The sequence below is a fragment of the Pelodiscus sinensis genome, chromosome 3 (genome assembly GCF_052426305.1).
Source record: "Pelodiscus sinensis isolate ZL-2025 chromosome 3, ASM5242630v1, whole genome shotgun sequence".
NCBI lineage: Eukaryota > Metazoa > Chordata > Testudines > Trionychidae > Pelodiscus > Pelodiscus sinensis.
Window position 1 is genome coordinate 80,096,173 of NC_143054.1, and position 13,372 is coordinate 80,109,544.

The following is a 13,372-nucleotide window of genomic DNA, read 5'->3' on the forward strand; positions in this document are numbered from 1 at the left end:
GTGCGCTGAGTGAAGAAAAACTTCCTTTTGTTTGTTCTAAACCTGCTTCCTCTTAATTTCATTTGGTGAGCCCTAGTTCTTTTACTGTGGGAATAAATAAATAACTTTTTCTTTTCACTTTTTTCATACCAGTCATGATTTTATAGACCTCTATCACATCCCCTCTTCATTTCCTCTTTTCTAAGCTGAAAAGTCCAAGTCTATTTAATCGCTCTTCATATGGGACCCGTTCCAAGCCCCTAATCATTTTTGTTGCCCTTTTCTGAACCTTTTCCTATGCCAATATGTCTTTTTTGTGATGCGGCGACCACATCTATCTGTACGCAGTATTTATATAGAGGCAATAAGATATTTTCTGTCTTATTCTATCCCTCTACCCCTTACCTTACTTAAGTAGGTAGTTAAGACCAAAGCAGACTATGAAGAGCTTCAAAAAGATCTCACCAAAATAAGTGATTGGGATCAAAATGGCAAATGAAATTTAATGTTGAAAAATGTAAAGTAATGCACATTAGAAAAAATAATCCCAACTAATATGATGGGGACTAATTTAGCTACAACTTCTCAAGAGAGAGATTGTGGTATCATTGTGGATAGTTCTCTGAAAACATCCACTCAGCATGCAGCGGCAGTCAAAAAAGCAAATAGAATGTTAGGCGTCATTAAAAAAGTGATAGAGAATAAGACAGAGAATAACATATTGCCTCTATATAAAACTATAGGACTCATGAAGATACAGGTCTTATGAGCAGACCAAAAGACACAACTAGCTAAAAGTTTCCAGGCTCAAATGCATAAGACAAACAAACAAACAAACAAACAAACAAACAAACAAACAAACAAACAAACAAAAACCCAAACAATGCCCCCTTACCTACAGTGGAATCCATGTGGATGAATACTTGAAGAACTCGGAATTTTCTGATTTTATTGTTTTCTGGTTTTTCTGTTTAATATACCCCAGGGGCTCGTCTACATTGGCCCCTTTTCTGAAAGGGGCATGTTAATTTCAGAGATCGCAATAGGGAAATCCGCGGGGGATTTAAATATCCCCCGCGGCATTTAAATAAAAATGTCCGCCGCTTTTTTCCGGCTTGGGGAAAAGCCGGAAAAGAGCGTCTACACTGGCCCCGATCCTCCGGAAAAAGCGCCCTTTTCCGGAGGATCGGGGCCAGTGTAGACGCTCTTTTCCGGCTTTTCTAAAAGCCGGAAAAAAGCGGCGGACATTTTTATTTAAATGCCGCGGGGGATATTTAAATCCCCCGCGGTTTTCCCTATTACGATCTCTGAAATTAACATGCCCCTTTCGGAAAAGGGGCCAGTGTAGACGTAGCCCAGTGGTTCCCAACCTGTGGTCTGCAGACAGTACTGTAGGAGGAGTCTGTGGAAAGGATTGTGGTGGACCTGATCTTTTCTTTTCTTTTCTTTTCTTTTCTTTTCTTTTCTTTTCTTTTCTTTTCTTTTCTGTTTTTTTTCTAAAAGCCATGAAATTTTAATAGATTGAAAAGGGGTTCATATGCTCAAAAAGGTTGAGAACCACTGATATACCCTATAGTATATATTTATGTTTTCAGGTAACTGCAAATTTCAGAGAAGGAAGTATATACAGGTGGAACTGTAGTCCTGATGTTGCTGGACCAAAGAACCCTGGAATTTGAGAGTGGAATAAATCCGGTAGTCCAGACAAGGTGGGGGAGCCCCGGCTGGGCCAGTTGTGGCTGGGGAGACCAGCCTTGGGGAGTCCTAAGAGCCCCGGCTCTTGCTGGGAACCTCCTGCGGTAGTGGGGCCAGTGGCAGTCAGGAATCCCCAAGCCTGGCTGGGAATCCCCAATGGTATTGGCAGCCTGGGGAGCTGGGAACCCCAGTGGCAGTGGGGCAGCCTGGGGAGCCCTGGCTGGGAACGCCCCCTGCCCAGGCAGCTGGGAACCCCCAGCTGCAGCAGGACTGGCCAGAGAGTCCTTGCCCCAGCCAGGGACCCTTGATGGCAGCGGCAGCCCGGGGAGCTGGGAACCCCCGGCAGCAGCAAGGAAGCCCAGGGTACCCTAGCTGGGAACCCACAGCAGCAGTGGGTCTGGCCAGGGAGCCCAGACCTGGCTGGGAACCACCCCAGCAGTGAGGCTGGTTGGGGAGCCTTTGCTACAAACCCCAGTCCTGACCAGGAACCCTCAGCATCAGTGGGGGCTGGAAGCAGCCTAGGAGCCTGGGCAATGGGGATGCAGCAGCTGGAAAGACCCTATCCTAGGGAGCTCCACATCCCAAAGAGGAGGCGGGCATGGGTGTGTGGGAAGCAGAGAGCATTGACCTCCCCGGGTCCAGCAAACTCCCTGGTTTGGGACTGCTCAGGTCCCAAGAGTTCCAGACCAGGGAGGTCCAACCTGTAGTACTACATTGAATCAGACATATCACAAGCTGTTCTGAAAGTTCTGCCACAGATCTTTTGGGGAGGGAATGTTCCCTCTGGCCAATGAACACTGATGCACTGATGAGCTATCTCCAGCTGTTATTGATTGGAAGGAGACCATCACAATGTAAGGCTTTTGCAGACCAGAAGGAGAAAAACAGGAGTAATCCTCTCAGACTGCCACAAAAATACTGATACCGGAGTTGGTCAAGGCATTCAGTAGAGAATAATGGGAAGTACTCCCACTACCAGACACTGAAAGGCTAAAAATAGGGGCTAAAATTTGGAGTCTGGAATCTATAAAATACTTTAAACAATTAAACAATTCCAAAGAGGTGTTATTAAACTTAAATCGAATGATACTTGCTTTCATATATAACTTCAGCAGTCTCCACAGGTTGCTCATTTTCTTCTTTTAATTTCAACACCTCTTGTAGTTCTCTTCTGCAATTAGAATATTCTAATCTTTATTTGTATAAAATGTGGCTGCAACAAGTTTTAAACATTAAGTGGAAATGCAGAAAATTACTATTCATTATTAAGATAGTATGGCAAGCCTGATTCTTCCAAGTGATTCATTACTAAACAAAACCTAATAATTTGTGTCCTTCCTGGTTGTTATCATTTTGACAAATAAATGAGAGGGATGAAAGCATATATATTAGCTAGATCAGCATTTCTCAAATGTGGCTATTGTGGCCCAGGGCTGCTGACAAAATAGTCAGACCCCTCAGCAAGGTAGGAGGGTCCTAGCTCTGGGCCCACAGCAAGGGCATGGCCTCAGATGAAAGGGGCAGGGCTGGGAGCTGACCTCTGGAGCAAGCCCTTCAGTGCTCTCCAGCAGTGATTTCAAGGGCCTGGGGCTCTGGCTGCTGCCACTATCGCCGTAGCAGTGGTAGTACCTGGGTGTCATGGGTTCTTTTAAATTGCCAGGCTTCAGAGCAGCTACTCCTTTTGCCTCCTGTGGGCAGCCCTGCTGTGGCCACATGCAGCCACCAGGGATATTGTGTGTGGCCAAAATGGCCTCCAGACAGTAATGGAGGGAATGACAAAGCATCAGCTCCTCCCCCTACCTCCCTGTTGCTCCTGGATGTGTCCTGCACCAACTCTGGAGATATATTGGGCCAATGTTGCCGGAGAAAGGTGAATTCATGACCCACCATGGAGGAGGCCTCTGGCCTTCAGCTTTGGGTTAGTTGGGGAGAGGACTCCAATGTCAGGACTTTGGGATCCTGGCCCTATGGCCCCTGGCTCTGGGATGGCAGGCGGCAATCCTGGGCTCTAGCAGATGTGGAGCCCCTGCTCTAGCCATATGGAAATGGGTCAGATGCTCATCCCAAGTCCAGGCTGTGTGGCAGAAAGCTCCAACTCTGAGGCTTTGGGTGCAGCCCAGTGGCAGGTGCTGAGCCCTGGCTCCATCCATACTGCCCCAGCCTCCAGTCACAGGAATTTCAGCTCCAACTCCTAACTTCAGCCACACAGCCTCAGTCCAGGTGCTGATCCCCTGCTGCACAGCAGCAGTTGCTGACCCCCAGCTCTGGTCCTGGGCTCTGGCCATGTGATGGTGAGGTTTGGCTCTGGATACTGACCTCAGCTAATCCCTGGTTCCGGCCACATGGCCCCTGGCTTTGGCACTCAGTTCTGGCTATGTGGCACTTGGCACTGGCCTTGGGAACCAATTCATAGCTCTAGCCACACAGCAGTAAGCTCTGACATCTAGCTCTGACCATGCAGCTCCTACCCCTGGCTTTGGCTGTGGGCACTGACTCCTGCCAGAGGGCTCCAGCCCCAACTCTGGTCATGTGGCTCCTGCTCTGGGGTCTTGCTACAGGCACTGACCCTGGCCATACGGTAGAGGGTGTTGACCCTCAGCTCTGGCCATACTGCAGTAGGACTCATCACCCATTCTAATCATTCCTGGCTCTTGCTGCATCCTCTAGGCCCCAGCCCTGCATTGATCCCCTCATCACCACCTTGGACCCCGCTGCCTTCCTGACCCCACATTCACCCCAACTCATAACTCCAGGGCCTCTGTTGCCTCTCTGGCCCCACAGCCATTGCCCTGACCTCCCTGCCTCCCCACCCAGGGCTTAATTTGCCTTGGTATTTGCTGAGAAAAGTGATATTAAGAAAGTGAGGGTTACTCACCTTGGACAGTAACAGAGGTTCTTTGAGATGGTTTTATCTGTGGGTGCTCCACCTTAGGTGTCTGGGGCACCGCTGTGCCTCTACTCAGAGATTTTAGGTAGTGGTGTCCTCCAGTAGGCTGTGCACGTGAAGCAGGCAGCATGCATGGTGCCACTACTATGCATGCGCAGACTTCTGTCCCTTCAGTTCCTTCTTTGCCCCAGAAAAACAAACAACTATGTCCGAAGCAGAGGGGAGGAAGGGCGGGTAGTGGAGCACCAACAGGCACAACTATCTCAAAGAACCTCTGTTACTTCACAAAGTGAGTAACCCTCTCTTCTTCTTTGAGGAGTGTCCCTGTGGGTGCTCCACCTTAGGCGATTATGAAGCAATACCTAGATCAGAGGCGGGTGCTTAAGCTAGTCAGTATCATGCACCATATCCACAACAGTGTACCCAAACTGGGTGCCATGGAAAAGGTAAGTATCAAGAACATAGTGTTTTGAAAACATGTTAATCAAGGACCGTGTGGCAGATTACAAATGTCCAAGAGAGGAATGCTATGCAGGTAAGCTATAGTAGCCGCTATGGCCCTTGTAGGGTGTGCATGTAGCTGCAACGGAGGATCTTGGCCAAAGATGGAGTAGGCCAGACTGATGCAGTCCACTATCCATCTGGATAGTTTCTGGGTAGAAATTGGCATGGTCAAGGCTCTGTCTATAGTAGAAACAAACAACCTTCTTGACTCGTGGATTTGTTTAGTTCTGTCCAAATAAAAGGCAATTGCCTTGCAGACATCAAGAGTGTGCCATGCAGCCTCCTTATCATCGATCCTTTTGGGAAAAAGACAGGTAAGTTTATGGGTTCATTACAATGTAACATAGTTGAGACCTTGGGGAGGAACTTTGGGAGTGGGTGGAGAATCACTTTGTCCTTATGGAATACTGTAAATGGGTGGTGGGGTGTCCGCCATCAGTGCACCAATTTTGCCCACTCTCCTGGTCAATGTCACGGCTACCAAGAAGACCACCTTCTTAGAAAGATGGAGCATGGAGCACGATGCCATGGGCTCAAATGGTTTATGGGTGAGAGCCTGAAGCACTAAATTGAGGTCTCAAGCTGAAACTGGGGGCCTGGTAGGTGGGTAAATGTTCTGTATACCCTTAGGCTACGTCTACACTGGCCCCTTTTACGAAAGGGGCATTCCAATTTTAAACTTCGTAATAGGGAAATCCGCGGGGGATTTAAATATCCCCCGCGGGATTTAAATAAAGATGTCCGCCGCTTTTTTCCGGCTTGGGGAAAAGCCGGAAAAAAGCGTCTAGACTGGCCCGATCCTCCGGAATAAAGCCCTTTTCCGGAGGATCTCTTATTCCTACTTGGAATCAAAGTAGGAATAAGAGATCCTCCGGAAAAGGGCTTTATTCCGGAGGATTGGGCCAGTCTAGACGCTTTTTTCCGGCTTTTCCCCAAGCCGGAAAAAAGCGGCGGACATCTTTATTTAAATCCCGCGGGGGATATTTAAATCCCCCGCGGATTTCCCTATTACGAAGTTTAAAATTGGAATGCCCCTTTCGTAAAAGGGGCCAGTGTAGACGTAGCCTTAAAGAAGCACTTGGTCATTGGGTGGGTGAAAACAGATTTGTTGTCAATGGGAAGGTAAAAGGTTATTATGGCAGTGAGGTGACCCTTTAGGGACCTGAGAGAGGGGCCTGACTCTTTTAATGCTAGGAGGTATTCCAAAATGTTAGGTAGTGGTACCATTGATGGATTCAAGTGTTTTTGTTCTGTCCAAACTGAGAATCTTCACCATTTATAGAGATAAAATTTTCCAGTTGTTATTCTACGACTCTTCAACAAAATTTGTTTTTCCTGATTGGTGAATATTGTTTCTACTGAAGTGAATCATTAAGAAACATGCCTAAAGGTGAAGTGTTTGTAGGCCTGGGTGATGAACTTGTGTCAGGAGATGAGGAAGCAATGGGAATCACCACGGCATTCTCTTGTACATCTGAAGCAGGTAAGTATCCCATGTCTGCCTGGGCCAACCTGGAGCAATAAGGACCACTATGGCTGTGTTCTGCCTTATTTTGTTGAGTACTCAATGAAGGAGTAGAATTGGATGTTACTGTGAATGCATCCCCAAGAGAGTGCAAGCTAATGCCCTCAGGTGAACAATATTGTGGACATTTCTTGTTGGTATTGGTTGCAAACAAGTCCACTGTCAGAAAACCCCAGTTGATGGAGGACCTTGGAATCTATTTCCCATTTGTGACTGGAGTTGAAATACCTCCTGAGGTCGTCCACAGTCAGGTTGTTCTTGCTTAGTAGATAAAGAGGCTTGTAAGTGTATGTCATGTGTTATGCACCATGTCCAAAGGCAGACAGCCTCCTCCCTGCCTATAACAGATGGTTTCTTGATTGTCCGCAAAGATCATGCATAGTAGCAACACCGCACGTGCCATCTGCTTTGTGTGCACAGCCTGGAGGGCACTGCTACCTAAAATCTCCGATTAGAGGTCCCTCAAACACTTAAGGTAGAGTACCCATAGGGATAATTCTTGAAGAAGAACATGCAAGTATCACTTTTTCACAGCAGACTCATTAGTTAGCTGGCAGGCTGTGAAAAGTGATACATGTATGTTTGTTAATTTCACTTTTCACCGTTCATATCCTGCCATGTAGCTACTAAAGGCCTATAAAAAGTTATATTAATAAATATATACAAATATCACTTTTCAAAGAATTATTTTTATTACTGAGTCTGCCGAAAACAATATAAATTACAAGGTTTTGGTGTGTACATCTGTGTATTTATTTGTTTTTCCTAAATTTAAACATTTCAGGGAAAAGTATCAGTGTGGCTACCAGCAAGAGGTTGGTGGTTGCACTTTTAAGCCACCAAAAATTTGTTGTGAGAACCCTGAGCTAGAGAATCTTCCTACACCAAATGTGGTTATCTGAGTTTAGTATTCACCAGAGATTAACAATAATGTAACAACGTATTGCAGAACTTCAAACCTAAAAGAACTGTTCTTAATTTTTTTTAGTGCACTGTATTAATGGATATATGTTCACATCTCCTTAATGTAAAACAGATATGGAAACTATTGTAACCAGAAAAGCAACATATGTTCTTGTAGAATATATTAGCTTATATCAAATAATTGTTAATTATTTTATTTTTTATTCATTCACATGCTGTATTTTACCTTGTTTCTTCCTCCTCCTTTTGTTTTTTTAATGCTTCTTCTGTAAGTCTTTCAAAAATCTTAGAATTAATTTCATCTTTATTTTCTAGATATAGTCTGTGTAATAAAAATATTCCTGCAATACAATTATACAAGAATATACTTTTGGCAGCAATATAAAATGACTATTTCATTAGAAGGGGCATATTTTAAGGTATGAAAGTCATTTTATTAATGGTTGACAACTTAGAGAAAGGTTTTTACATTTTAGAAAAGAAGTTGTGCCAATTAAAATGACAGATATACCACTTCTGAACATTGTAAAGCTTTGTTTTCAGTGCCAACAGCCTAATAAATAATAATAGGATGAGGCTATGGCAAGCCTATGGTTGGTTAAAAGTATTCACATTTTACATTTGTGAATGTCATATTTTAATTGCTATTTACCTAATTTGTATGTATGCCCATAGTTTATGAATGGAAAAAATGAAAAAAAAAAGTCCATATAACTGGTGCAGGGTATGAAGAAAAAAAGACTCAGGTCCTCAGCACAGCAAAGCTCTTAACTATACGAATAATTTTCTGTTGCACATTATTTATCCGGTTTGGCAAACAGATACAGGGATATACTCTTGCCAGCTTTATCTCAATTTAATCAAATAGAGCTATGCTGATTTAAACCAACTGACGATGTGGCCAATGATACAAGGACTCAAAGTGCTCTGTAAATGCAGAAGTGTGTTATAATGTCTATTAGAAGATACAGGTGGAAAGCAGACATAAAACTAGAAAACATTTACCCCCATCAACATTTTAAAAATAGGTAATATAGCTAATATAGCTGAAAAAAATCCCAGAAGCTACTTAGCTTGTCTTTAGCCAACCCTTGATATCCATTTCTGCACATTACCTCAAACTTCTCAAATATAAAAGGTTCCTTCTCTCACCTGTGCACAAAACATGCAATCTTCTACTCTGTATTAGAGTGGTTAGAAATGTATATTAATTGCTTGGAATACTGAATTAGCGCTACATTGAACAAGATGGTTAATTTGTATATGGTGCAGATTTTAGCTGATTGCTGTATTTGTGTTGTTTCTTCAAGTAATTGTTAAATAGCAGCAACAGTTTTAAGTGGAAATAATTTGTAACAATAGCATTTTCAGAAGCTACCATTTGTAGTGTTTCTAATAGAGTTATTTAGGTGATGTAATAAGGAGATGTGCTGCTATGTTTTTCAGTATTTTGATTTGTGACTAGAGGTATGGTCACATGTTTTGTGTAGAGCGATGGGGAGGAGACCTGCATTATAGACTAACTGATAAATAAGGCAGAGAGAGAAACTGATCCCTTTTCATACAGAAGCAGAATCCTATAAAATTGCTAGTGGGACACAGGTGCACTTCAACTGACATTTCTTATAATAGTACCTCAAAAAAAAGATATCAATATTTGGAAAAGGTTTTAATGTTCATACTTTAAAAGTAAAGCATTTACTAACCATTTTTTTCTTCATTCTTCAGACAGACAACAGTGTCAGGTAAGAGGCCTTTTTCTGACAAGACTAACCAGTGTTCTGATGTTACAGGATAGTTATCCAGTACCCATCCTCCTTTTTCTGGAGCTCCAGGAAACCTATCTTTGTTCTTCTGAGTGATCTGTTACAAAATGTTGGGTTTAGATGTAAAACAAAATTATAGAAATATAATAATATCAGTGAATTGTTTTTAAAAAGTTACAAAAGATGAACACAAACAATTAAAAATATGTAGGGGCAAAATTAGAGAGCCCAAGGCAAAAAATGAGCTCAAATTAGCTAGAGAAATAAAGGGTAACAAGAAAACATTCTACAAATGCATTAAAAGAGAAAGACCAAGGACAGAATAGGCCTGCTAATCAACGAAGAGGGAAAAACAATAACAGAAAACGTGGTAATGGCAGAGGTGTTTAACCACTTCTTTGATTTGGTTTTCACCATGCAGATTGGTGGTGATTGGACTCCTAACATAGTGAATGCCAATGAAAATGAGGTAGTTTCCAAAGTTAAAATAGAAAAAGAATAATATAAAAAGTACATAGACAAATTAGATGTCTTCCAGTCTGCAAGGCCTGATGAAGTGGATCCTAGAATACTCAAGGAACTGATTGAGGAGACATCTGAGCCAATTTTTAATATCTTTGAAAAGCCATAGAAGACAAGATAAATTACAGAAGATTGGAAAAGGGCAAATATAGTGCCCACCTATATAAAGGGAAATAAGGACAGCTCAGGAAACTACAGATGAGTCAGCTTAACTTTCTGTACCAGGAAAGATAATAGAGCAAATAATTAAGGAATCCATCTGCAAACATCTGTAAGATAATAAGGTGATAAGGAACAGTCAGCATGGATTTGCACATAACAAATAACATCAAACCATCCTGATAGCTTTCTTTGATAAGATAACAATCCTCATGGATAAGGTAGATGGGGTATACCTTGATTTTAGTAAAGCATTTCATACAATTTTGTATTTGATACCGTCTTGTATGACCATCTCATTAATAAACCAAGGAAATACAACCTAGATGGGGCTACTATAATATGAATGCATAACTGGTTGGATAACCATTTCCAGAGAGCTATTAAAGGTTCACAATTATGCTAGAAGGGCATAACAAGTAAGGTGCCACAAGGATCAGTTTTGAGACTAGCTCTGTTCAGTATATTTATCAATAATTTAGATAATTGCATAGAAAGTATTCTTACAAGGTTTGCAAATGATACCAAACTGGGAGGGGTTGCAAGTGCTTTGGAGGATAGGATTGTAATTCAAAATTATCTGAACAAACTGGAGAAATAGTCTGAGGTAAATAGGATCAAATTCAACAAGGACAAATGCGAAGTACTCCACTTAGGAAGGAACAAACAGTTTCACACATACAAAATGAGAAATGACTGCCTAGGAAGGAGTACTGCAAAAAGGGGATCTACGGATCCTGATGGACCACAAGCTAAATATGAGTCAACAGTGTCACAGTGTTGTAAAACAAAAGCAAACTGTATTGTGGGACATATTAACAGGAGTGGTGTAAGCAAGACAAGAGAAGAAATTCTTCTGCTCTACTCTGCATTGATTAGGCCTCAATTGGAGTACTAGAGTCCAGTTCTGGGCACCAAATTTCAGGAAAGATGTGGAGAAATTGGAGAAGGTCCAGAAAAGAGCAACAAATACTATTAAAGAACTCGAAAACATGACATGATTGAAAGAATTGGGTTTGTTTAGTCTGGAAAAGAGAAGACTGAGAGGGGACACGAAAACATCTTTCAAGAACCTAAAAGACTGTTTCAAGGAGGAGGGAGAAAAATTATTCTCCTTAACCTCTGATGATAGGACAAGAGGCAATGGACTTAAATTGCAGCAAGGAAGGTTTAGGTTGGACATTATGAGAAACTTCTTGTCAGGGTGTTTGAGCACAGGAATAAATTGCCTGTGGACCTTGTGGACTCTTCATCACTGGAGATTTTAAGAGCAGGGTAAAAAAAAACACCTGTCAGGGAGGATGTTAGTTGTCAAGAATAGTGCTTGGTCCTACAATGAATGCAAGGGACTGGAGTTGATGACTTCTTGCGATTCCTTCCAGTTCTATGTTTCTACGAAACTCAACTGTGACAGTAGATGCATTTATGCTCTTTTGCTCTCACTACAGTCCTTCAAGTATATTGCTTCCACAGAACACATATTAGAGCCTATGGGTGGTAGAAGTCCTGCCCTTTAGACTGGACTGGGCATACTCCAAATGCTGCCCTGCTATAAAAAAAAGATGCCCAGCTCATTCTTGGATGACTGTTGGGGAGGAAGGAGCCTTGGTGGAGGCATATCAATTTGTTTCAAAACCTCCTACATTTCAATCTGGGATAGTCCCTTAGGCCTACTCTACACTTGGCCCCCCAAGGTCGAATTTTGTAAGCAATGTGTCCACACTAACAAGCCCATTATTCCAGAACAAGTGACCATGGAATTTGAACGCTAGTCCTGCTTTCCATGAGGAATAACGCTATTCCCAAACTTCTAAGTCTGAAATAACATTAGTGTGGCTGCTCCAGTGCAGCTAATTCGAACTTATTAGCCTCCAGGAGTCCTCCCGCAGCTCCCCAGAGTGCTTCCTGGGGCTCTGAATCCGAGATAGCATGTTCACATTAATGGAGCCTGCCTTGGACTACACTTGATTCTTCCCCATACTGAGAACATGGAAGTTCGAATTTGTAAAATCGAGTGCCCAGAAGTCGAACTTAGTAAATTCAGACTAATCTTCTGGTGTAAACAGCCTTAGAGTTGTCACCTAAAAAGAATAGCTTAGGCTTGGGAATTTTCTTCACATCCTCAGTCCTGAAGACCAATGGAAAGAATTCATTTACTTTCTCCACATTGCCTTATCATCCTTCAGTGCTCCTTCAGCATTTTGGCTATCCAGTGCCCTCAAGGGCTATGCTACTGACTCTGGCCGTTAGACTGTGCTGCCCTTTAACCCAAAGGCTACACTACTGACTTGGGCCATTAGATCACACTGCTTCAGGGTGATGGACTGATTGAAGTCACCTAGGCTACATCTAAACTACAAGTTTTTGAGGCAGAAAATACACTAATGAGAGACTCATTAGCATAAGTTGCAACATCATTAGCATATTTTCTGCCATTTCTTTTTGTGCAAGGGTTTTTTGCACAAAAAGAAGCAGTGTGGATGGGGTTTTTTATGAGCAAAACTCCCATTTTGCACAAGATCCATATGCTTCTCTAGGACAGGCATAAGGATCTTGCGCAAAATGATGTTTTTGCACAAACCCTCCCATCCACGCTGCTTCTTTTTGCACAAAAAACCCTCCCATCCACACTGCTTCTTTTTGCACAAAAAACCCTTGTGCAAAAAGAAACCGCAGAAAATATGCTAATGATGTCGCAACTTATGCTACTGAGTCTCTCATTAGCATATTTTCTGTTGAAAAACTTGCACTGTAGACGTAGCCCTACAGACCAACAGCAGTACAAGAAGTATCCACACACCCCTGTGCCCTTGCCCTCATGGGACGGGGTGTTCATACATCACAACAGAAGTAAGGAACACACTACTAGAAGTAGTGGATTCTCCTTCTTTTGATGTCTTCAAATCAAGTCTGGATGCCTTTCTAGAAGATATAGCTTAGTCAAACAAAACATGATGCTCCCAATAAAGGGGTAACTGGATTAAATTTTATAGGAGTGATAAAACTACATGATACAGTGATCCCTTCTGACCCTAAAATCTGTGGATTTTTGTTATTCTTAACTCAAGCTCCAGTTCAAGAAAACACTTAAGCACGTATGCAGAGCCGGCCCAAGGTATGGGCTAACTAGCCTCCCGCCCGGGGTGCCCCATTGTAGGGGGTGCCAAGCCGGGCGGGGGCGGCACCATGCATGCTCTGCACGCCTGGGGTGGCACCATGCATGCACTGGGCGCCCGGGGACAGGGCCACGCATACACTGTGTGCCCAGGGCTACGCATGCGTTGTGTGCCAGGGGACAGGGCTGCATATACACAGGGTGCCCGGGGGCAGGGCCGCACATGCATCACACTCCTAGGGGCGGTGCCGCGCTCCTGGGGCGCGCGAGTGGCTCGGGCCGGCCCTGCATGTATG

The 13,372-nt window shown here is 43.2% G+C and overlaps 1 protein-coding gene across 3 annotated transcripts in view; it reads right to left on the reverse strand.

Annotated features, from left to right (window-relative positions):
• AK9 (adenylate kinase 9) overlaps positions 1-13,372 on the reverse strand; it is a 175,308-nt gene that overhangs the window by 91,376 nt on the left and 70,560 nt on the right. For all 3 annotated transcript variants that reach the window (XM_075923971.2, XM_014573695.4, XM_025184734.3), the window contains exons 18-20: positions 9,221-9,377; positions 7,741-7,855; positions 2,769-2,845 (exon numbers count right to left, since the gene is read on the reverse strand). In XM_075923971.2, the coding sequence (XP_075780086.2) occupies positions 2,769-2,845; positions 7,741-7,855; positions 9,221-9,377 (349 nt within the window). The remainder of the gene's footprint in view (positions 1-2,768; positions 2,846-7,740; positions 7,856-9,220; positions 9,378-13,372) is intronic.